The sequence below is a fragment of the Phyllobates terribilis genome, unplaced genomic scaffold (genome assembly GCF_046119375.1).
Source record: "Phyllobates terribilis strain yellow unplaced genomic scaffold, ASM4611937v1 Scaffold_3__8_contigs__length_932513732, whole genome shotgun sequence".
NCBI classification, from domain to species: domain Eukaryota; kingdom Metazoa; phylum Chordata; class Amphibia; order Anura; family Dendrobatidae; genus Phyllobates; species Phyllobates terribilis.
Genome location: NW_027362763.1, coordinates 368,644,247 through 368,671,456, shown reverse-complemented (window position 1 = coordinate 368,671,456; position 27,210 = coordinate 368,644,247). Strand labels below are relative to the sequence as shown.

Here is a 27,210-nt window from a genome sequence, read left to right as displayed (position 1 = left end):
GTTTGATTATTTATCAGATATCTAAAAAAAATGCAGATGTTTGTCTTTTTCCACTAATTCGTTGCCTTTTATTATGACGATGTATCATCAAAATTAAAACAGATTGGCTTTAATTTCACTATGGCATGCTGTGAATAAAGAAATGAAGGATAGCCCCACGAGGCCATTGCCACTGTCTAACTAGCGCACATCAAAGGAACTTTGCATTCTCTGTCTTTCCCACTGTGGGATCCTAGAAACTAAAACCCACATATTGCTGGCATCTCTTTTAAAATTCTAAAGGAATTTATCAACGGCTGTGAAAACAATGCTACTTTTTACAATCAAACATATTAAATTAATTTGAAAATTTGTCACGGTAGAGGGTATGATAAAATATAACTTTTATTATATATGTTTAAAATAAACCAAAAAGACTCAAAAAGGATACCACATGAGAACAAGAAAAAAAAGAATAATTGACACACATAAATAATCGTCACATACACAACAGGGGAGGAAGTACATGCCCTAACACTGTGGCCCCCTTTTAGTGTAATAATGACGTAGCAAAAGCATATAAATGAGAAAGGAACAGTCTCATCATTCGTTGGAGTAAAGCCTAGCTCATGATAGATAGGATCCCCACTCATCTGGCATTTCATCTAGGAGGACGCAGTCCACAGAGGAGATAATAACAATGGGGGGTGGGGGGGGGAGAAAACACCCACACAATACCCCCAAAAAATGTCATGTATAATATAAAAGGACCTGGGATCTATTGCACACTTTAGTAGCACATTTAGTTCCTCATCAGTTTTTAGGAACCCTTATCTGTTTAGAGCCAGTACGGCTGTCCCACCCTCCCCTGATGAGTTAATCAACAAAATGCGTAGGGAATCGGAGTATTTTCCTGGGACATGTGCAATAGATCCCTGGTCCGTCCTTTTATATTATACATGAGATATTTTTTTTTATTACACTGAAAGGGGGCCACAGTGTTAGGGCATGTACTCCCTCCCCTGTTGTGTATGTAACGATTATTTATGCGTGTCGTTTATTATTTTTCTTTTTTCTTGTTCTAATGTGGTATCCTTTTTGAGCCTTTTTGGTTTATTTAAACATATTATAATAAAAGGTATTTTATCATACCTTCTACCGTGCTAGATACTTACCTATGGTTGGTAGTCCTACTTCTATTTTTTGAATTTGAAAATTTGATTGTGCAAATTTTGTTGATGCTGGAATAAAAGGTTGACAGTTTTATTTATTTTACTAACATAACTTGATAGCATTATAAATACATAATAATACATAGTCACATAGGCCAATTCATTAAGGTTGGCAGAGTGCACGTTCGTGTCACACCAGTCTTGACAGAATACATGGTGCCAAATCCATTTAGAGACACACTCCACTTAATGAATTTGGTGTCTCTATTAAGTGGAATGCGTGTCTGTGCTACAGGCCAGAAATACTACTTCAGTCAGGAACTGGATGTTATGCACACGCCCGGGCTGAGCGGCGTGTGCGTGTGATTGTAGTGATTCCACTGGACCATGAACCGGAGAGTGCCTGGAGGGGCGTGACTAAGTATCTGGCCGATCCGACCAAGATGGCACGACGGCATACGACGCCAGTGCACCAGGGAGAAACCGGGCAGAGGGACCAGGTGCTACTCCAGGTCAAACTCCGGACACGGGGGTTGACCCACACAGGGATTACTGGATCAGGCTGGTTAGGCTGGCGCACAGACTGGAGGGTATAGGCAGGCACGACTGGTATGCAGGCAGGCGGGTAAAGGCAAGCGCAGCTAGAGTGCAGACAGGGAGGCACTAGCAGGTAGGAACACAGGCGGGATAGGACCCAGTACACACTGGGACTCAGGAACAGGCAGGTTAGGCTGGCACAGACTGGTGGATATAAGCAAACACGGCAGGTATGCAGATGGGTGGATACAGGCGAGTATGCAGGCAGGGAGGTACTGGCCGAAAGGACAGGCTGGAGCACAGAAAGGATAAGACCCAGTACAGACTGGGTCACAGAACCGCAGATGCGGTAGACAACCACAGCAGAGAGGGAACGCCCGAAGCGGTGGGCAAGAACAGAGCAGGACGGGGCTGCAGGAGCAGCGAGCACAAGCAGGGCAGGGCAGGACAGGACTGCCGGAGCAGCGGGCAGAAGCAGGGCAGGACAGGACTGCCGGAGCAGCGGGCAGAAGCAGGGCAGGACAGGACTGCCGGAGCAGCGGGCAGAAGCAGGGCAGGACAGGACTGCCGGAGCAGCGGGCAGAAGCAGGGCAGGACAGGACTGCCGGAGCAGCGGGCAGAAGCAGGGCAGGACAGGACTGCCGGAGCAGCGGGCAGAAGCAGGGCAGGACAGGACTGCCGGAGCAGCGGGCAGAAGCAGGGCAGGACAGGACTGCCGGAGCAGCGGGCAGAAGCAGGGCAGGACAGGACTGCCGGAGCAGCGGGCAGAAGCAGGGCAGGACAGGACTGCCGGAGCAGCGGGCAGAAGCAGGGCAGGACAGGACTGCCGGAGCAGCGGGCAGAAGCAGGGCAGGACAGGACTGCCGGAGCAGCGGGCAGAAGCAGGGCAGGACAGGACTGCCGGAGCAGCGGGCAGAAGCAGGGCAGGACAGGACTGCCGGAGCAGCGGGCAGAAGCAGGGCAGGACAGGACTGCCGGAGCAGCGGGCAGAAGCAGGGCAGGACAGGACTGCCGGAGCAGCGGGCAGAAGCAGGGCAGGACAGGACTGCCGGAGCAGCGGGCAGAAGCAGGGCAGGACAGGACTGCCGGAGCAGCGGGCAGAAGCAGGGCAGGACAGGACTGCCGGAGCAGCGGGCAGAAGCAGGGCAGGACAGGACTGCCGGAGCAGCGGGCAGAAGCAGGGCAGGACAGGACTGCCGGAGCAGCGGGCAGAAGCAGGGCAGGACAGGACTGCCGGAGCAGTGAGCAAGGAGTCAGAGCAGGCTAGAACCGCCGGAGCGGTGAGCAAAGGAGTCAGAGCAGACTAGAACCGCCGGAGCGGTGAGCAAAGGAGTCAGAGCAGACTAGAACCGCCGGAGCGGTGAGCAAAGGAGTCAGAGCAGGCTAGAACCGCCGGAGCGGTGAGCAAAGGAGTCAGAGCAGGCTAGAACCGCCGGAGCGGTGAGCAAAGGAGTCAGAGCAGGCTAGGCTGAGTAGGGGGGACAGGGCTCTGTTCACACGGAACAGACAGGAAGGGAAAGGCAGAGCCAGACACCCACAGGGTACTTACAGTGAAGTAGCGAGTGGACCACAAACTCACAAACGGGAGTACAGAGACAACAAGCAGGAGTTAGGTACGAGTTCAGACTCTGCAGAAAAAGGAAGGGAATGGACATAGAGGCAAAACAGGTAAAGGATAGGAGAGAGTTCAGACTGGAACTGAGTGTACGGAGGAGACCGACACTGCAGCGGAATACAGGAGCGGGTCTGGGAATATGGCCCCCAGAGAGGCAGGACGAACAGGCAAGGAGCGTGTTCAGACAGGACAGACAAGATACAGGAGCGGGTCTAGGTAATCAGCCCCTAGAAGGCGAGAGGAACAGGCTAGGAGCGTGTTCAGACAGGTCAGACAAGATACAGGAACAGGTCTAGGTAATCGGCCCCTAGAAGGCAGGAGGAACAGGCTAGGAGCGTGTTCAGACAGGCCTGGAAATACAGCCTCCAGGATAGGCAGACAAGAGAACACAGAACGGGACCTGGCACCTTCAGAGTGCAAGCGCACACTGAATGAAACACTATGCTCAGGCAGGGATAGATGGGCGCAGCTGAGCTATATACCAAGTGACAGACAGCAATAGGCTGAGGACGCACAAGAGGTGTGACCCACAGCAGGTACAAAAAGCAGGAAGTGATCGGGCGCCGCCCTTAAGCAGCAGAAACAGACACAAACAGACAGCATGGAGGGAAGCCAGAGAGACATTCTGGACAGGAGATCAAGTGCGCGCTCTTGCACAGTGGGAGATGGACCACTATGCAAGGACGCCGCCAGGTATGTTACACTGGAGTAGTATTAATGGCATAAAAAATGCTGAATTTCACAGGGGGCACAGCCACGCCACGCCCCACCCAGGCTCTTCCTAGCCACTCCAATTTTGGCAGAACTAAATCAATGTGGTATGAAAACGCAACAAACTTGCAAATTTTTGCACAACTCCTCATTGCACAAAAATGTTTCGACTTTTCAAAGCTTTTACGCCACTTTTGTGGTTTAAAACAATTCCTAAATTGGACTCTTAGCCTAAATTCTCACATTTTATTGTCTTGAAAAAACAATTACTCCAGTGTTTCAGAAATCAGGACATCCAAAAATTTGCTGTAACAGAATTAGAGTTTTTTTCTCCAAAACCTACCGCAACGTTCTATTTGTATTAGTTTTCATCAAAAGGGTTGTCCAACAGTAAAATATATGTTTTTTAATGGATTGATTAAAAATAATAAATTAAAGCATACTTACACTTCAGCGTTCTGAAGGTCTGTGCCAGCTTTAAAACTGTCTGCAGCAGTCAGGTGACTAGAAGAGCGAGTCATTGGAGAAACATCCGATGATGCTATTCACCTGACCGAAGCGGCTTGATCTGGACCAGCAAAGTAGTCCCTACTGTTAGGTAACCCCTTTAAGAATAATCTGAAATGTACAGTATCAATATATGATCTATGGAAGTATAACTACTTAGACTGTCATGTAGTGTCATCTAGTGACCATCTAGTGTATACATGTCAAACTCTGGCCTGTGGGCCAAATCTGGCCTACAGGGTGGTTATATTTGGCCCGCGACACTAGAGCAGCCACCCATATGTGGGGCCCATTATTCTGTATGGAGGACTATGTGGGGTCCATTATTCTGTATGGAGGACTATGTGAGGCCATTATACTGTATGGAGGACTATGTGATGCCCATTATTCTGTATATTTGTTAGCCTGCGACTTTGTCCAAGTTTTTCATTTTGGCCCCCTGTGTGTTTGAGTTTGACATCCCTGATCTAGTGTTATCCAATACACTTCCTAATTAATACTCCAGTTCTGCCCTTTTCAACTGCATTCTGCTGAGCTGCAAACCAGGAACAGAGTCTTAAAAAGAATGGAGCAATATCTAATCTAACCCTCATAGTTCACACACTGATGACATATGGTATTTTACGAGCATGTCACTAAATAACATGTCCAGCAGATTACATTTTATTCCAGTTAAGTTATGCATGGATTTATTTTCATGTTTTAATATGTACCTAATATGTTGCTGTGCATGATCACAGTAGTATCACAAGCTACAAAAATTATCACCTACAGTATCTACTTGATAAGAAATAATTGCCAGGGGATTCACATCACTGGGACTTCTACCAGTTGCAAAAACATCAATGGTACTTCCCTGGCTACAAAAACACAGCCAGGAGAAGTTGAATGGAGTGGCTGGTTGCACATGTGCTGTTGCATTCATTGTTTGTTGCACTGAAGAAGATACCCTGAAGAAGCACTGTGATCAAGGTCACTTTCCAATGAACATCCCCCCATTCTCATACATACTCACCTTTGTGGTCTTCTCTTTAAATATTTTTTTTCCTCTTTTCTCCGTTGCTTACTTTATAGTCATGTGTACAGTACAAAACTGTCTATAATGATAGTCACTTCTCAAAATGCCATCTCCTTGATTAACTGATGTCATCAGGAAAAAAACAAATAATTTCAATAGCCTAGATTTCTTATATTTCTGACTGTAAGTGCATTTTGTAGCTTCTCTCCAATTCAACAAATATATACCATATAGCTCTTCCCACAGCAAGAATGCATTGATCATAGTTCTGCAACAATTAAGAAAGTGTCATTTTCCTTTACACACATACCAAAAACAGTACATCTTGTGATCAACATGTTTCCTTGAGAATGAAACGTTGAAACATCTCCTTCTTTAAACATCAATCATAAATGACAATCCATATTCCTTTGACTCTGACCTTGTAAGTATTCCAACATTGTCAGACAGGAAACCCTGCAAATCTCCTCTTACCTGTCAGAATCCACAGTGCCTCTTCTGATTTGTAGATCCAGTGCAACATCATAGTTGTTGCTTGATCCAGGCATGACATCATTTGGGGTCGAAACAGGTGTCAGGTCTGCCATCACGTAGAATGAGATTCCCTTGGCTCATAACCAAGAGCTGCAAACTATTGACATGGCCAATGGACCAAGCAGACTCATCTACCCAGATTATGGTCCTTAAAGGGAATCTGTCACCAGGATTTTGCTATGTAATCTGATAGCACCATGATGTAGGGGATGAGACCCTGATTCCAGTAATGTGTCATTTACTGGGCTGTGTTTTATCACTAGATTATTACTACCGGACAACTGGCCACGTGCTTTCTAGTCCAATCATTCTCCCACCACCTTTAGCAGCTTTCTGTCAATATACAGTGAACACAGAAAGCTGCCAATCATTGATGTGGGCAGAGTTATACAGGTCTCTGCTAGATCAGCAGAAGATAAACTGTGATTTTATCACAACTGCTGCACCCAGTAAGCTTAATGATACATCACTGGAATCAGGCTCTCAGTCCATACATCATGCTTCTGCCATATTACATAGCAAAAACCTGCTGACAGATTCCTTTTAACATTTTAAGTGTAGGCTGGTGTGGAAGAAAGTACAAAAATTAGCAAAAAAATATTTTTTGTTAAAACAATATCTTTTACTCAAGGTCACATAGAGCATTTTGTCTAGTGACTCAAGGTTAGCTTTAACAAAGAATTTCATTCAATGTATAGCACCAGCCTTTCCTTAATGATGGAAATACAAGTTTATCAAGAGAGACAAAACACATTATTATAGCTTCAGAATAACTGACACACCATTAAACAGTTTTTATTGGTTCATTTTAAGCTTGATTAATTGCAATAAAAATGTTTCCTGCTTGCCCAAATGTTGCTAATTTTGAGGATATCACTGACAAACTACTGGCTAATTGAAGTGGATGGCAATGGACAAGAATAAGACAACATGACCTGCTGAGTGACAATGTATTATTTGTTTGTCCTGTAATGTGTCACTGGTGGCACATGTTAACTTACACATAAGATGTATTTAGCGACTGGGTCATTTTCTATTTTTATTTTGTGATTACTATAAAAAGTGAATTCGAAAGGCTAAGATGTCTTTTAAATTAAAGCCATAAGTTCTGAAAATCCTGGACAAGTAGTGTAACATTCATTCCCGCTGATCAATAGAAAGTAAGATAAAAAGCTAAATGTAATAATATTCTGAATAAAGAGAAATCCCTCTTCTAGATAGTGCCTGGAAATGATTCAACCTATTTTTTAGAAACAAGTTTTTACCACAAAAATAATTCCAAGAATACAATTACTCTATGTGACTTTTCAATTTGAAAGGCTACAAATAAATGATCAGTGAAAGCCACGAAAGCCAGATTGAAGGGCTCCAACTTGTACTGCTTCTGTCTGCAGAGAAGAATAGGAGAGAGAATGAACCAGCCGAGATAACTTTTTTGTTTGACTTGGTATCAGCAAAATACGAAGAGGTCTAATAGACAAGTCAGAAACAAATAGAAAAATTAAATATGCCAATTTTCTTGACAATTCCTGCTAAGTAGATCAGGTCTTCTATATTACCCTTTCTGTGGGCAATAAATAACAGAGAGGGATACATTGAGCCAGACTGCATATACTTTTTCTGTGATTTAATTCAGAATATGCATTCATTTATTTATTAAACTATATTTATGTAAAAAAAGGTAATTGCTGCTATTAGTTTTTCTTTAAACATTAAATTGCAAGCTGAATTAAGCCGCAATAGAAAGAGTATATTAAACCATAATTTATTCTTTAGAAGATATTGTATAAATACAAACATATATAAGGCTATGTGCCCACGATGCAGAAATGCTCAGGAATTTTTCCTGAGCGTTTTTGCATCTCCCTGGCAGAAAAAAACGCATGCGGATTGTACATGCGGATTGTACATGCATTTTCCTGCCAGGGACATGCGGAAGTGAAGCGTTCCTCACTTGCATTTCCGCATGCGGGTTGACAAGCACTTTCCAAGCGATTTTAGCATCACTTGGAAAGTCCCTGTCAACTTGGTCACACTATATAAATTCATGCAACCGGCATGGATTTATATAGTGTGACCGAAAGAATGGTAAAAAATAAAAAAATAATGTATACTTACCTTCCGATGGCCCCTGCAGTCCTGATTCCCTCCGTCCCGGCTGCCGGCAGCGGTACACTGAAGGACCTGCCAATGTCAGCGTCATGTGACCAGTCACATGATTATGACGTCAGCGCAGGTCCTCCAGTCCATCGCGAACTGCCGGCAAGCACAGATAAGGAGACCGGGGGCCGCCAGAAGGTAAATATAATCTTTATTTTTTATTTTATTCTTTTTTTCACAGTTTTCTATGGTACCAAGGTCCTGAGGAGAGTCTCCACTCCTCTACACCTGGGTACCATCCGCACATTAGAACGCATGGAATGTGCATCTTCATTTACAGTGATGCGTAATCCATGCGATCTAATGCAAGTCAATGGCAGCGAAAATGCAGCACTTCCGCAAAATAATTGGTAGTGCTGCGTTTTTTTCCGCAATGATAATCCGCCGCAGAAATTTCCACAGCATGTGCACAGCACATGCGGATTATCATTGGGGAACATGGCAGACCTTCTACCATGCGTTTTTTAAGCGTTTCTGCCGCTGCGGAAACGCTTAAAAAATGCATCGTGGGCACACAGCCTAAGGTTAAATCAGAGTGCCACTAAGGATATGCCGGGGTATATAGCATAATAACCAATCCAAAAAGAGTTCAAATGTATGAAAAAGGTAGAAGCAATTGCATATTTATACATAAAACATTGATGTATCTAAAATAGTTATTCGTACTCCAACTCCAATAGGGTGTCTAAAAAGATTGTAATATATTACTCGTTAGCATAGCCAATAGTCTGCATTAGTTCTATATAGATAGATACAAAGAATTTGTGCCATGAGGGTATGACACTGGATAGTGTAGCAGATACAATGTTTAATGCAGTAACCAGATGAAATTGTGCTACCAAGAAAAGTGCTAGCCAGCCCGATCACATTTTTTTTAGATGATGATTGTATCGTATGCGGCACATGTGCAGATGCCAAGTCCCCTTGATGGAAGTATCCTATTCAAGGGGCCTTGGTATCTGCGCATGTGCCGCATACAAGACATAGCCACAGCCTCAGCTGGAAGAACACAGATCTGAACCACTGACCATCATTGGAACTCATATAGAAGTTTGGGAAAGTCAGGATTATAACCCTCCAGTCTCCTGGAACCCATGTATATGTTCAGAGAAGCCAAGTTGGGACCATCCGGTTACCTGGACCCATGTAGACATTTGGAGAAGCCAGGTTGGGACCATTCAGTCACCTGGCCACATGCCTCAATGGACTGTCAACTTCCTAAGCTTGTTGTTACCTCCTCTTTGTGGGTGCCTGCCAAAAGCAGGTTGCCACTGGTGGGAGTAGTTGATCCTGGAAGCTCTGAAGTCACAGCAGCTTTAATCCTTGTAAGTCAGCGGAAGGATGAGACTTTGCAATTTGCACCATCTTGGGTATTTGCTGGGACTGTTCTATATGTTATTGTTTGTTTGGTGGTTCAATAAAGTATTGTCACACTGTTTTAACCTCACCCTGTGTTGTCTGAGAAGTATTATGCCGACGGGAGACCCCATGTCTCCACAGTAAACAACAGCACACAGCCTAATAGGTGACACATCATTGAATTCAATGTTTTAACCCCTACCTCATGCTGTCATTAGATTACATAGCAAAAACCTGCTGACAGATTCCCTTTAACTAAAACAAAATTTACCTTTTCCTATAATACATAAAGTACTAGACTAATGGCTTGGTTTCAGTGTGATAATTTACGTGCTTCTTCTGTGCCATAGATAGGACCAGGCTGTCATACTGACAGTCTTTTCCTTTACTGTGACAGGGGAAAGAAATAATTTCCTGTCACAAAAAAACCTGAACACAGCACTGTAAATGGCATGTCTGCATTTAGAGAATTGTAAGGTAACTACTTGACTTCAATAATGAAATCACATATAGTACATTGGAGGGGCATGTCAGTTTATGCAAAAAGATGAAATCTCCATTTTAATTTAAAAGAAACAAAAAAATAGGGTTTTGCACTCTTTCAAAAAATAGCATAAAAGGCATTTATTAAATAAACTTAAAAATAATGTGTTTCAGAGGAAAGTTACCCTTCTTCACATAAAGAGAGAATGCATTTTTTTTTTGACTGAGGAAGTGGGCTATTTCCCAAAGCAAAGAATTTTGTAAAATCTATTCATCATAATTATCAAAATAGCATTACTATTAAGGGCTTTTTCTGTATATATATTTTTTTCTCATGAACTTGTATGTTAATTACGGGTAGAAGTAGCCTGTGAATTAACATCAGCAGTTCTGGAGGCACCTGTAGCTATGATAAAGAAAAAACTTAATTGCATTTTATATTTTTGCCATAAATTTTATGTCTTATGTGGCGCTCTCTATTATTTTTACAAGTTTGGTCGCAATATGCATCTTATTTGTATGTCTGTCTATACAGGTCACTGGTAAAAGTAATCCAATGAGCTGTTGGGATGAGATTACTGTGATTTGTATATATGAACAGCTTAATGTTTCCTGCTAACATATGTCTCCATAGTAAAAATCGATCTAAGCCAATCATTAATGATTGATAACAGTAAAATCTTAAGCATTGATTAATAAAATGGCAAAAACTTAAAATGAAAAAAGGAATACTACTCTGAACCCACACACCAATTATTGCCTTTTCATATATGTCAAACTTGTATGTAGTATGTCAGGTGCTGGCAGTGTTACATAGCTAGAACTTACCTCTAACAGCAGCAATCAGAGTTAGTACAAATTGTTGCTGTTTAGCCCCTAAGACTCCTCTGTCAATAATTGATAATGGCATTTAATTCACTAGATATGGGGGTAGGAATAAATTATGCAATATGCAAAAAATAAAAATTCAAATCACACCTTTTTTCACAATACAAAAGAAGTACATTTGGTAACTAATTACATATCAGTAAAAGTCTTGTCTTTCAAAATATAAAAGTTTTTATCCTATAGGAAGAACATTGTAAGAATTTTTTTTTTCTCAATTGCCATACATTTTCCCAAAAATGGAATTAAAAGTGACGAAAAGTGTTAAAGCACCACTCCAGTATTTTTTTTTAATTTTACCGCTGGAGTGGTGCTTCAAATTTAAGTCTCCTGCCCCCTGTCTTAGACTCACCTTACGGTGCCTTCTTCTGCTGTCACCGCAGCTCCTGTTGGTCTCCAGCAGTTTGTGACCTGCTGGATGATCCAGTATTTCGTGGAGTGAACCCAAGGTCACAACTCAATAGAAGTCTATGTGAGACTCGTTCTGGCTATCAGAGATTTGAATTGAGAGCTTGTGACGTAGCTTCTTCTGGTCAGTCAGAAGTTGCTGTCACAAGATGGTGCAGCGGGATGCAGTTGCACCGAGAAAAAATGAAGACACCAGAGGGTGAGTAAAACATTAGGGACAGGGACCTTAGGTTTAAAGCACCACTCCAGCACTGAAAAAAACAAAATGAGGAAGTGGTGCTTTTAAGTATCTGATAAAGGTACCACTTAAAACTACAGATCACCTTACACAACTTCATTAATGGGAAAAAATGATTATGGGTCTCATAACCTGGTAACACAATCATATTTTTTAGATTTTATATTTTTAGAAGCTGTAGAAGTAATACTGACATTACAGATATAAAACATCAAAAATGTATTTTAACTGTGTTGAAATGTATTGAAGAACTATAATAAAATTTAGAAAGCTTAGAAATTTGACTTAGTAACCGAGGATAAAAAACAATCCAAAACAAGACTGTAAAACCCTTTTTTTACTTAATCTTCCTTTTTTACTGAGTGCAAAGCATTTTCAGCCAGTAAAGCAATTCAGAAATACGAGAGTTTGCCAAGATTTTCTAGCTATTTAAACAGTGGGGAATTAGATGCTATATCTTGCTTGAGAATCTGTAAGTCATATTTATTGCACTGTGTTACTTTTCTATACTACATAAACCATTATACAGCATAATGATATAACCTGAACAGGGGATTTGACAAGCAGTAATGCAAATATAAGTGAAGACTAGACAATATTGTTTGTCATGTATTGTTTTCAAGAAAGTGATTGTATTCTCTACTGTACAAAATAGGGATAGCGCAATTATATGAGCTACAGAATTTGATACTTCCAGTACGGTTTATTTTTATACATTGCTCAGAAAGCTGAAAATATTTTTGCAAATTTATACAATACTATAGTTTTAAATTTAAAAGACCCTTTAGACATCCTACATTTTCTAATAACTACAGTATGTCTAAGCTGACTCTAAGGTCTTGTTCATGTCTAAATGTCATCATCTAATATTTTGATAGGATTTCCTTACTCATTTTTATCAGTAAGCAGTAAATAATTAGTCATTTAACCAGATATTCATTTCTCAGATGGATCCTTGCAATTATATAGGACTGTTTCAAACAGATATCCTATGTGGCTTGTATATTTAGTTTAATTAACTTCCGGGAGATAATATATTATAGGACAACTGCTTAAAATATCTGTCTACAGACCACAAATTATATGCTGGTAAAATATACTATGTGGACAACTTACATAGAAATGACTTCTTTGGATATTATTCCTTGCTATTATGTCTACTTCTTTCCTTGTTTTCAAAAGCCACTTTATTGATACAGTAATTATTTCTTAAAATTTTGAGTTTGTTCTATTACTTTGATTGAATAATGTATTAAGCTATAAATTATTTTTTATTTACATATTTCTAATTAGGGAATGATCCCTTCAACATTTTAACACTTTAGTATTAATGTGCTAGCTTTACATGATAACCATAAAGGATTTTGACATTTAGGGCTGGTGCAGACGAGTGTATTTTCTTTCCGCATGTGATCCAACAAAGCCTCAGATTGCACTCAGACCAATGTTATTCTATGAGGCAGTGTACATGTCTGAGAAAAAAGTCTCTGCATGCCTGAGTTTGATCTGATGACTCATGCAAGTCAATGAGTCCATTGAAAACATCGGACTGCATTCGAATGACAGAATAGAGATGATGGAGAATTTTTTTCTCCATCTTCTCCTCGTCCAAGAGAATTGGATCACACTGTGAGTTTTATCAGAGTGTGATTATCATAATTGATCCATTTTTCTCTGATGAAAAAAAAATATGTTTGTCAGCACTTGCCCTTAAAGAGTACCTTCAATTAGGGTTTGTACCCCGAACTGATCTAATTTGTGGTGGTCATTGTAGTACAGATACAATTCTGTACCTTTTATTTTTCATTCCTTTATTCCATGCTAGAGTAATCACTTTTCCAATTTTTATGTAAATAAGCCTCAGCACATGTTAAGTCTTGATGAAATTTTGAGAGTTGGACTATGGATGTCCTGCACTGTCCAGGAAATGACATTGACTGCGCAAGATCTTCAAATATCAAAAACTTACCAGCTCCTCCAAACAGAATAAGACAAGTGTGAACAAGCACAAATTGTCACAACTATTCAATATAATCAAGAAAATACAGCTACAATATGCAAACATTGAATTTTTACATTTGTAGTATACTCATTCTGACTGAGCACTCCTCCCATTAGCCTAAGGCATTTTTAATTAGAGCTGGATTCTATCTGCCCTTAAAATTGTAGGCTTTCAGCCTGGGAGAGGCATATAAGGTTGGTTTAGGGTCCCAACAAAGGGGTATACCTTGTCACTGGCTATTGGGCTCTCAAAATTGGTCAATTTGTGTGATAAATACATTAACATATTTTCAATAGCAGTAATGCAGTTCCAATCTAATCTCATTACGCGTCCAAATCATTACCCGTCCAAAGAGAAACCACTAGGATTCGGATAGTCAAATTGATATTCAAGTGATATACACTGTGTTCCAAATTATTATGCAAATAATATTTTCTCAGATTTTCCCAAATTACCTATATGAATTGCAGTCATTGTAATTTTCCTGTCAAATAACTATTAGAGTACAATTGAAAGGTTTTTGTACAAACTGCCTATGATAACAGTATATTTTTAAAAAAATAAAAAACTCAAACTGCACTCAAAATGCATGTTCCAAATTATTATGCACAGCAGAGTTTTCAACCTTTTCATTTTAATAAAGAACAAAAAAATGGTCATTTTTGAAATTATAAGCATTAGCAGGTTATTACAAACTGAAATCAAACAGTTTTCAACTCAAAACTTTATTCTAGGTGATGTTACATTTGCACATAGGACCCCTTGTTCGAAAGGAGCTTCTGAACTCTCTCGTCCATTGAATTTGTCAGGTTTTGGATGGTTTCTGCTTTAATTGTTTTGCATGAGGACAGAATACCCTCCCAGAGCTGTTGCTTAGATGTGAACTGCCTCCCGCCATCATAGACACTCCTTTTGATGATGCTCCAGAGGTTCTCAATGGGGTTGAGGTCAGGGGAGCATGGGTGCCACACCATAAGTTTGTCCCCTTTTATGCCCATAGCAGCCAGAGATGCAGATGTGTTATGTGTAGCATGAGGCGGGGTATTATCATGCATGAAAATGATCTTGCTGTGGAATGCACGGTTCTTCTTCTTGAACCATGGAAGGAAGTGCTGTTTTAGAAGCTCAACATACATTATGGAGTTCATCTTTACCCCTTCAGGGATACTAAAAAGGCCGACAATCTCTCTCCCCATGATTCCAGCCCAAAACATTACTCCACCTCTTCCTTGTTAGTGCCGTAGCCGTGTTTGCATGGGGTGTCCATCAACCAGCCATCCTCCACTCCATCCATCTGGACCATCGAGATCATTTCATGCATGATAATGCCCCGTCTCATGATGCACATAACACATCTGCATCTCTGGCTGCTATGGGCATAAAAGGGGACAAACTTATGGTGTGGCACCATGCTCCACTGACCTTAACCCCATTGAGAACCTCTGGAGCATCATCAAAAGGAGTGTCTATGATGGCGGGAGGCAGTTCACATCTAAGCAACAGCTCTGGGAGGGTATTCTGTCCTCATGCAAAACAATTAAAGCAGAAACCATCCAAAACCTGACAAATTCAATGGACGAGAGAGTTCAGAAGCTCCTTTCGAACAAGGGGTCCTATGTGCAAATGTAACATCACCTAGAATAAAGTTTTGAGTTGAAAATTGTTTGATTTCAGTTTGTAATAACCTGCTAATGCTTATAATTTAAAAAATTACCTTTTTTTGTTCTTTATTAAAATGAAAAGGTTGAAAACTCTGCTGTGCATAATAGTTTGGAACATGCATTTTGAGTGCAGTTTGAGATTTTTATTTTTTTAAAAATATACGGTTATCATTGGCAGTTTGTACGAAAACCTTTCAATTGTACTCTAATAGTTATTTGACTGGAAAATGACAATGACTGCAATTCATATAGGTAATTTGGGAAAATCTGAGAAAATATTATTTGCTTAATAATTTGGAACACAGTGTAATGTCGCCTGTGAATGGAGGTGATAATTCAGTGATAAAGAGCCCAACAAAAGAATTATTTCACCAACTTATTACCTGATGTGCTATGCAAACAATTCAAAGATGAAAAAAATTTTGGAGTTACTTAAATATTGAAAACATAAACAGAATGTTAACCTCAACTTTAATAAAATTAGTTCACTTTACAAGTAAATTATAGCAAAACTAGAAAATGCTACAAATATTAAACCTTTATTTTATCAACATTTCTTAACGTGACTGAAAATTCACTTGAAACAGATTAAAAACATTATTAGAAATCTTGTCCACAAAAAAAGAAAATTCTTGTGTTTTATTTTATTTTTTTATTTAAAAATTGGCTATACCATTGTAGACACACCAGATCATGCAATAATTTTCATTATACAGTAGTTCTAGTGAATCATGGTGGTGATCTAGCTACAGAATACTTAAGTAGAACATCAAATATCTGTGATTTTGGGCCATAAAGTAAGACCGTACTGGCTATAGTGAACCTGTCACCTGATTCATGCTGCCGAAACCATCAGAGCATTGCAGAGAAAAATATACCTGGCAGCAATTTTGTAATTGAAATTTATGTAGCCAGGAGCTGATTCAAGCTGCCATTAGTTTGGGCAAAATAGATCAGGTGACAGGTTCCCTTTAAGATTATTCTGAGCTTCTGCATCCATCAACGATGCATTTGAGTGCATGGAGCTAAACACAAACTAATTCCCATCCTCAATTAAAAAAATTGTAATGTTGTGAATATAGCCTAATAAGGATGCTAAAGCACAAAAATATGAAACTGATCTTAGTTTCAGAACCTGAATCGTTAAGAAGTTATTGTGCTTGCTATTTATCATAATAAAAAGTCATGATAAAGAGTTTAAAGGTAATATCACTTGGTACAACAATGAGTATAATATTCCAATTAATGTTTATATTTCATTTGACCTTTTACACTTAAGGAATGAATTTTATCAGTAGAATAATTTATTTTTCTTCTAAAATTTGATTTCTTTATTAATTGATGGAGTGGAGTCTAACAATTCTCCATGAATGAAGTTCAGTAATTTGTTTTGCACATGACAGAGAAAGATCAAAAGACTTAAGGCACAGTCAATTTGACTGTCCCCAAATTCTACTACGGTTAATGAAGCACTTGCATCAAAATTTGTATCCTCTTAATATATTACTATCATCATATTAAATAGCACTGTGTACTTACAATTGCTCATTTTGCCTTTCTTCCCAGCTAATTCTTCTTTTTTCCATTACGTCTATGACACAATGTAATTAAAAACAGACTACCTGAATCATTCTAAGCTCTATGTAGAAACAAGAGGTCAATTTTCCCCGTATGACTCATAAGCCACTACAAAAGTCCCTGGCAGGGGGAGGAGGCAGCAGCTGGGTCAGAAGATGAAAAGGGTAATGATAAACGCAGTGACAAGAATACTTCCTGTTTCGACACAGAGCAGAGAAAAGAGAACAATTAACTGGGTAGAAAGGCAAAATGAGCAATTGTAAGTTCACAGTGCTATATAATATGATGATTGTAATATATCAAGAGGATAAAAACTTTGATGGGATTGATTCTTTAACCCTGCCAATTATGAGTGATTATAGCTCAGAGGTCACTGATGATGCATAGCCATTATAAAAGTCTAAGAAGAAGATGATGTCACCATTTTCTGGGAAAAGTAAATAGGAGAGATCAGCCAGAGAGAGACATAGAACACAAAATTCAGATAGGAATTATGAGGGAAGAAAAGAATAGATGGATCAAATTACATATATAGAAAGAGGAGTCACTGACACTGTCTACAATTCAATCAGTCTGCTCTTTTATATAAATAAGTTTATATAAAACTATAAAGTCTCTACTCTTGCCACACTAAATATAGATATATTTTTAGCAATAAGATAGTACAATTTAGACACCACATTACCATTTATTTTAATTCAGTTTGTAACACAATAGTAAGACACAACACTCATTTTTTGCACCTGTGTCTGCTTTTGCGGCACCTGTGTCAGCTTCTAAATATGCAGCATCCAGTATTGCTGTAATTTTTGGGTGAAAGTATTAACATAACCCTCTTGGCATCACAGTAAATTTTGGCCTTCATGACAAACCATTTTTTTTTTACTTTCTTATTGCCACACTGAATAGTCATATGAAGACTTGATTTTTGGTGCAAGAGTAGTGTTTATCAGTAGAATCATTTTGGTGCACATCTAACTTAATAATAGAATTTTATTACCTCTTTACTGAAAGGAATATAATCAAATAGTAATTCTGCCACTGATTTTTGGTGTCTTAAATCTTACACTATGTAAACTATGAACTTTATTCTGTAGTTGAGCACAAATATAATAATACCACCTATATAGTTTTGTATGTTTAAGCACTATGTATAATGCACACGCTGAAAGAAAAATCACTTATTTTGGAATCATGTTCTGAGAGTCCTCAGGTTTTCATCAGCGGAGTTGTATAAGGACTTATGTTTTGTATGATAAGCTCTAGTTTTTATTGGTACCATTTTGAGTTACACACAATGTTTTGATCACTTTTTCTTAAACTCTTTGGGGCTCAAAATGAAAAAAGCTTGAACTCTAAATCTGTTTCAGTAGCGGACATCAACCCCAAAAGCTATTACCCCAATTGCTACCACACTATGGCAATCAGGAAAAGCAGAGGCTAAGCGTAAGAATTGGGGCATCTAATGGATGTGCTATTTCTGGGGCGACTGAGGGCTGGTTTTATTTAGCTGAGAAGGCGCCAATATCCATGGACCTTACCATCCTATTAATATCAGCCCTAAGCTGTCTACTTTTCCTTAGATAGTTAATAAAGTAGGGTGGACCCCACGTTATTTTTTGGGTCCCCCTATTTTTAATAACCAACAAATGCAAAGCAGACAGCTGGGGGCTGATATTAAAAGGCAGGGAAGATCCATGTTTTTTGGCCCTCTCCCAGCATAATAAGACCATCTCACAGCTGTCTGCTTTCCCTTGGCTGGTTATTAAAAATATGGGGGACCCAACATCATTTTTTAAATTATTTATTTATCTATTTATTTATTAACAAGTACAGTTAACTACACACGCAAGGCTCTGCTCCACTCCTCCACTTGAACCTCCGCCTGCTGGTTCAATATTATTATTTTTTTATCTATGTTATTTTAAGCAATTCCCTATCCACATTTGTTTGCAAGGCAATTGTCCTGTTCTTACCCCCATTTTGCTTCCTTTTTCAGCCCCCTAGCCCTTACTATGACCTTTTTACAGCACCAAAGTTCGGGTCCCCATTGACATATATGGGGTTCGGGTTCAGGAACAAGTTCGGGTCAAGTTCTGGTACCTGAACCGAATTTTGAACTAAAATTTGTCTGAACCCGAACCTCCACGGGTGCGCTCATCCCTACCCATAGGCATCCGTTTACACAAAGTAATAAATGCTGATGTCATATTGACATTACTAAAGCTGTCTTTGCATTATAGAGTTTGAAAGGAGTCCTAGGAAACCTCAGAATGGTATACACATCTTTCTATGGAACTTGAAGGCTTTGGAGCACTAAAAGAGGACTCTAACAGCACAGAGTGACTGTTCAAACCATGTACAAGTGTTTTGTGCACCATGGCGTGTCCAATCATTTACATACACCTTCTTAACAGCCAGAGCTGTTAATCAAAGAAGAGGGGGGTTGGAGATTAGAGGGAAAACAAGCATATAGGAAGGTGTATTTCACTGATTGGCCACACATTTGTGCACTTATCATTGGTCTTTAGTTTGAACTGTAATTTTGTGCTGACAGAGTCACTTTAAATCAAACATTTCCTTTGATTCAAGCCTGAAACAAATTTCAGTAAATTCTTTACTTACTAATCTTGCTACATTTATTTTATAGTTATATAACAAAATTGTACAATGTTTGGATTCAATGTAATCTCACAAAGAAAATGGGTGCTACTGACTTCATTTTAGTGTTATGAAATGTGGCTATATGCTATGCTTTTTCTTAGAATTACATTTTTGAGCATATGCTTAACAATTATGCTACATCATTGTTTAACACTACCGCGCTATCACTTCTACTGCCCCCGCTTTATCAGGACCTATGGTTAAACATACGGTTAAACATTTCAATTTTACCCAGCAGCTCTTTTAACAATTTATACGGGCTTGATCATTTTAATAGGGTACCTCATTTAGGATTTATTGTTTCACATGTGAATTGCGTTGAAAACACTATGTTTTATGTATACAGTACAGACCAAAAGTTTGGACACACCTTCTCATTTAAAGATATTTCTATATTTTCATGACTATGAAAATTGTACATTCACACTGAAGGCATCAAAACTATGAATTAACACATGTGGAATTATAGACTTAACAAAAAAGTGTGAAACAACTGAAAATATGTCTTATATTCTAGTTTCTTCAAAGTAGCCACCTTTTCCTTTGATGACTGCTTTGCACACTCTTGGCATTCTCTTGATGAGCTTCAAGAGGTCGTCACCGGAAATGGTTTTCACTTCACAGGTGTGCCCTGTCCGGTTTAATAAGTGGGATTTCTTGCTTTGTAAATGGGGTTGGGACCATGAGTTGTGTTGTGCAGAAGTCAGGTGGATACACAGCTGATAGTCCTACTGAATAGACTGTTAGCTGCTTTTTTCTTGCCATAATACAAATTCTAAGTAAAGAAAAAAGAGTGGCCATCATTACTTTAAGAAATGAATGTCAGTCAGTCTGAAAAATTGGGCAAACTTTAAAAGTGTCCCCAAGTGCTGTTGCAAAAACCATCAAGCGCTACAAAGAAACTGGCTCACATGAGGACCACCCAGGAAAGGAAGACCAAAAGTCACCTCTGCTTCTGAGGACAAGTTTATCCGAGTCACAAGTCTCAGAAATCGCAGGTTAACAGCAGCTCAGATTAGAGACCAGGTCAATGCCACACAGAGTTCTAGCAGCAGATACATCTCTACAACAACTGTTAAGAGGAGACTTTGTGCAGCAGGCCTTCATGGTAAAATAGCTGCTAGGAAACCACTGCTAAGGCAGTCAACAAGCAGAAGAGACTTGTTTGGGCTAAAGAAAACAAGGAATGGACATTAGACCAGTGGAAATCTGTGCTTTGGTCTGATGAGTCCAAATTTGAAATCTTTGGTTCCAGCCACCGTGTCTTTGTGTGACACAGAAAAGGTGAACGGATGGACTCTACATGCCTGGTTCCCACCGTGAAGCAAGGAGGGGGAGGTGTGATGGTGTGGGGGTGCTTTGCTGGTGACAATGTTGGGAATTTAATCAAAATTGAAGGCACACTGAACCAGCATGGCTACCACAGCATCTTGCAGCAGCATGCTATTCCATCCGTTTTGAGTTTAGTTGGACTATCATTTATTTTTCAACAGGACAATGACCCCAAACACACCTCCAGGCAGTGTAAGGGCTATTTGACCAAGAAGGAGAGTGATGGGGTGCTACGCCAGATGACCTGGCCTCCACAGTCACCAGACCTGAACCCAATCGAGATGGTTTGGGGTGAGCTGGACAACAGAGTGAAGGCAAAAGGGCCAACAAGTGCTAAGCATCTCTGGGAACTCCTTCAAGATTGTTGGAAGACCATTTCCGGTGACTACCTCTTGAAGCTCATCAAGAGAATGCCAAGAGTGTGCAAAGCAGTCATCAAAGCAAAAGGTGGCTACTTTGAAGAAGCTAGACTATAAGACCTATTTTCAGTTGTTTCACACTTTTTTGTTAAGTATATAATTCCACATGTGTTAATTCATAGTTTTGATGCCTTCGGTGTGAATGTACAATTTTCATAGTCATGAAAATACAGAAAAATCTTTAAATGAGAAGGTCTGTCCAAAACTTTGGTCTGTACTGTATGATCCATTTACTATTAAATAAATTACACCTTACATTATTTTGTCCACATTGTTCACCTAGCAATTAGAAGACTCCTTTCTAAGGATTTGTTATTAGAGTCAACAATTGGTTTCTGTTTGTATATGTGGTATTGCATATATTGTCCTTCTATATTTGCAAGCATGGTAATGTTACACAATTATCTAGCTATATATTTCTAACAGACAGTGCACAAATCAATTTTTCCTACCTGCCTCTACATCCTAAATTTAGGATTAAGAAGAAGCGCCAGAGTTATACCATATACATCTTATGCTACATATTTCACATTATTTACATAAAAAATAAATGACAAAGCAAAAAGAACCAAATAAGGTAAGACAAATTATTACACCGTGAGTACAATAGGTAGAAGTACAGTATGTTACATTTCATAAATTATATATAGCAAAGGAGCGAATTCATACTGTGTAGTAATGTTTTTATAAATTTTACTTTTTATTACAGCTTTTCCTATATTTTTTAGTTGGTCTACACAGAGCTCAGAATCACTGTTGCACCCTACCATTCTAGCAGACTTTGATGTGCTAAACCTTAATCTGTCAGATCTTCAAAGACACTGACTAAACAGATATAGGTTACTTTTTTGATTTATCTTTTGACATATTTCTTTTAAACCTACAGTACATTACATTCTACACTTGAACTTTGAAAGATACTTCTAATTTGTTGGTTTCTTTCTTTGTAATCTACACAAGTTTATTCTAATTTAGTGCTTAAACACACTTTTATTTGAGTTGTATAGAATTTTTTGCTAATCCCTCAATATTATCTTTAAATCCTTAATGTATCCTTAATAAATTACAATGGCATTAAGTGAAGGGCCAGGTATACATTTTTCACTGGGATCGAGGAAATTGAGAATTTATTTTTGTTCACTCCTAACATGATCTCATGGTCGCTATTTGGCAGCAGATTGCCATTTTATTCTACTTCATTCCTTAAATAATGAAGGAAATGTGACAGAGCTGCAGCAATAGTAAATGTGTACTTTAAATATTAAAGAAAACTGTTAAAACTACTTTGGGATCCAAGGGGTAACATTTCTCTTTGCGGAGATTGACATGTTAAGCCTTGCATGCCAAGGTGAGGAGACTTTTAGGCCTTGCAATTTTCCTCTGGAAAATTAAATATGCAAATTGTCTCTTCAGAGAGGAAGATGACTAGAACTCTAGTGCCACCTACTGGAAGTAGCAATCTGAAAAGTCAGTATTGACCCTTTAATGAGCCTTGCCACATGACTTAGGATAAAAGCCAAATCAGAATTTCAATTTGCAGACACTGTGTTTTGGGGTACTGCCCCTCGTCAGTGCAAAGTGTGAGATCTGGTTTGGCTGGGTGAGAAGTGTCTGCTCGTAAAAGGGTCGATATTGACTTTTAGGATTCCTACTTCCATTAGGTGTCACTAGAGTTCTAGTCCTCTTCCTCTCTGAAGAGACAATTTGCATATAAAAATACTTAAAAATACTAATTAATAACTATTAGCCTTTTGAAATTTCAGCAAGTAGGTTTATAATCTTGAGTGTGAGAGCATTTAGAAAGGGTTTTATTCAAAAACTGTGATAAAATCATTGATGGTAAGTGTAGTTGGTCTGCCATGGGGTCATGCACATGGTCTTTTACTTGCTTGTTTTATTATTTCCTTTCAACTTTTCAGAATTACTGGACAAAATGCATCTTGTCCTGTTCCCTACATGCTAAATACAGTGCTCTTTCAGTACCCACTCACTCTCTGTTGGAAACATGTTCCTCATGCTGGGCAGCATACAGCAGCTGTCTAAGAAAGCAAAAGTCTAATAAAGCTGCATTAACACTGCACAATGCACAGCATTAAATGACCACTGACAGGTAATATGTCTGCCAGTCTGTGGCTGTTTAATTTTCAGTTTACTTAAGCAGACCATGTTTCAGATGTGCATTGAATAGAGCGTTCAGAGCGCATAGGCTGCCATTGTTATCACCAGCGCATTTCCTGTATATACAGGACAATGCATTTCCGAGATTGATGATCTTTTGGGCATATTAAAAGATTTGTTTACCTGATTAACAAGCATTTTGCTCAATTTTTGGGTGATTGGCAGCCTGTTTCATAGGAATGCTTTGTTCACAATAATGGTGCATTGTCAATGCCTCTTAATTAGAGTCTCGCAGGTATGCTGCTAATCAGACCTGTGTCTCAGTTTGTAATTGAAAATAATTACAATACTTAAGGTGCATTTACACTGAAAGATCATTGTGCACAAGTGTTGTTAAGAACGTTCATTTCACAATATACTTTCCATATAAATAGGCTGACAATCACACTGCAAAAAATCATTGTTCTTGGCAGTATATCGTCTAGTGCAAACAGGACTAGCACTGCCGAGCACTATGGTGGCCTGTATGCATTAAGTTGTCTATTAGAGATCGTTCAGTCTGTATCATTTACTTTCATCTACATGAGAAAACAGGCTACTAAATGACCACTAATCGGTAAAAGTTTACAGATTGGTGGTCAATTAATGCCTCCGATCAGTCTGTGTAAATGGACCCTTATAGTCAGGGAGTAATAGTGGTACAACCTTATATCTTGTAATAAACAGGATATGCAAATATCTTGCTGTAAATAGAGGAAGCAATTATATGAGCCTGTTGAGGAATGGTGGTAATCCTTTACATTAGTAATCCTGTCCACAATATGCCCTGAAAGCATCTAAACAAATGTGTTGTACAAAAATAAAAAAATAATTGCTTCTAAGCCATGGTGGCATTATCTGGTGATCAAATGGACACATATATGTATTCTACAGTATTTTACATAGGCTTAAACATCCCCCATTTATAATTATTTAAATAATTACTGGTACTATTATTATTATTATTATTATTATTATTATTATTATTATTATTACAACTATTACATTATCATTGTTAATATTATTATTATTATTATTATTATTATTATTATTATTATTATTATGTGGTAAAATGTGCCTGTTTGTCTTTAATTAAATGTACACTTTTTTTATTTGCAGGTTAACAGGAATGAGCCTGCCATCTCCCGTTATAAGCAATAAAAATTGGCTGCGTCTTCATTTTACATCTGACAGTAACCACAGAAGAAAAGGATTTAATGCCCAATTCCAAGGTACACATAACTGTTTAATATGCAACTTTATCAACTAAAATACTTTTTTTAATACAAAGAATAGCAACGTTTACAAGGGAAAAAAGTTGTTTCATCCTATAAAAAAATTCATACTGCACACAACTAATTGTAGGGTCATACTGTACTCCTGACACCAAAGGAGATCATCGAACAAAAGTGTCTACATTAGCTCCTTCATTACTTACCAGGCACAGCTTGGACTCTTGTATTTATAAACCAGACAAAGCTTGGACTATCTCATCTCATAGTAGCTGTGGCAATGCAGCTCATTTCTATTCAAGTGAATAGTCAGACTCCCATCAATCTGATCCTGAGTCGCAGAAAGCTGTTTTAATACTACACTGTTCAGTAAGCAAGCTTTGTAAGAACAAATTGTAAAATATATTTTTACAGACTTTGTTTTTTCAAGCAAATGTTTTGAACATGTAACGACTATGGACGTTTAATAATAGAGCATGCTAAGCAATATATAGTTAAATTTGAAGACATTATATGCATCATATTGGATACAGAAAAACACAAGGACACAGTAAAACAAAGGTATAAAAATACTCTGTTGTAAAAAAGTAACAGTAAACAGCAAGTGCTAGTAAAAAGGTGATAAAAAACAGAGTATTTGGTTGACAAGTTTTTTGCAAAAAATGTATGCTAAGCCGCTCTACCAACGTCAAGGTAACCCACATCAGAGCAGTCCCTAACTGTTGTATTTAAAAACTGATCATGTGTATAGTACCTGTTTGAGAAGATCTGACAGGTAATGTCCATGTGGACACGCTGAAGAGAACGGCATTTATGTGCATGGCCCACAAGGGAGGGGTGGAGACCTCCCTAATCTTGCAAAAGCAAGAAAAAAATTGAATGCAAACACATGGGCCATTAACATGGTGAACAAGTCTGTAGGACAGTGTTCACACCACCAAAAGACTGAAAAGCAGTCATATTGGATACAGTAGTATGTAAAAGTTTGGGCACCCCTGGTCAAAATTACTGCTATTGCGAACTGTTAAGCAAGTTGTAGATGAAATGATCTCTAAAAGGAATAAAGTTAAAGATGACACCTTTTCTTTTTATTTTAGGCAAAAAAATATATATATACTTTCATCTTTTACATTTTAAAAATTACAGAAAGGAAAATGGGCCCATGCAAAGTTTGGCCCCTGCATGGTTAGTACCTAGTAGCACCCCTTTTTAAAGTATCACAACTTGTAAATGATTTTTGTAGCCAGCCAAGAGTCTTTCAATTCTTGTTTGAAGTATTTTCATCCATTCTTTCTTGGAAAATTCTTCCAATTCTGAGAGATTCCCGGGTCGTCTTGCATGCACTGCTATTTTGAGGTCTAGCCACATATTTTCAATGATGTTCAGATCAGGGGACTGTGAGGGCCATTGTAAAACCTTCAGCTTGCATCTTTTGAGGTAGTCTATTGTGGATTTTGACGTGTGTTTAGGATCATTATCTATTTGCTGAAATTCCATAGCATCCATTCTTCCCTCTACCCGTGAAATGTTCCCCGTGCCATTCCCTGCAGCACAACCCCAAAGCATGATTGATCCACCCCCAAGCTTAATGGTTGGCGAGATGTTCTTTTCTTGAAATTGTTCCTTTTTTCTCCACACATACCTTTGATCATTGAGGCCAAAGAGTTCTATTTTAGCCTCCGCAGTCCACGGGACTTGTTTCCAAGATGTATCAGGCTTGTTTAAATGTTCTTTTGCATACTTATGATGCTGAATTTTGTGGTGAGGATGCCAGAGAGGTTTTCTTCTGATGACTCTTCCATGAAGGCCATATTTGTGCAGTGTCTCTGAATAGTATAACAATGTACCACAACTCCAGAATCAGGTAAATTTTTCTGAATGTCTTTTGCAGTTAAGTGGGAGTTCTGATTTGTCTCCATAGCAATCCTATGTACAGCTCTCACAGAAATTTTGCTTGGCCTTTCAGACCTTATCTTGTCCTCCACTGTTCCTGTTAACTGCCATTTCTTAATTACATTTCGAATTGAGGAAAGGGCAACTTGAAAATGCTTTGCTATCTTTTTATAGCCTTCTCCTGCTTTGTGGGCCTCCACCATTTTCATTTTCAGAGTGCTATGCAGCTACTTAGAAGAACCCATGGCTGCTGTTTTTGGCACAAGGTTATAAAAGACTGAATTTTTATAAATCTGGCAAATTTGCATCACTTGGCCTTTTCTAACGATGATAATGAACAAGCCATAACCCTAAGAGGCTAATTAAGGTCTGAAATTTGGTAATTTTGTACCAAGGGTGCCTAAACTGTTACATGCCACTGTATCTACCTATAAATCAACAGACAATGGATTTTAACCCTCCTAAACACTTTTAGATATTTATTAACCAAAAGATGTTTTGCCGATCATTCGGCTAGCAGCTATCTTGTCTGACTCTAATGCACACCACCAGAACACTCTTTCTCCTGAATACTTCTTTATTCTTTATGAGATAGTTACTTCCAGGCATTTCTGGCAGTGGCTTAAGTTTTAGAGAACAAAAGAATCAGAAGTCCAAAATTCGACA

At 38.9% G+C, this 27,210-nt stretch overlaps 1 protein-coding gene across 2 annotated transcripts in view; it reads left to right on the top strand.

Moving 5' to 3' along the window:
- CSMD1 (CUB and Sushi multiple domains 1) overlaps positions 1 to 27,210 on the top strand; it is a 2,980,041-nt gene that overhangs the window by 1,661,161 nt on the left and 1,291,670 nt on the right. For both annotated transcript variants that reach the window (XM_073675393.1, XM_073675394.1), the window contains exon 6: positions 24,539 to 24,651. In XM_073675393.1, the coding sequence (XP_073531494.1) occupies positions 24,539 to 24,651 (113 nt within the window). The remainder of the gene's footprint in view (positions 1 to 24,538; positions 24,652 to 27,210) is intronic.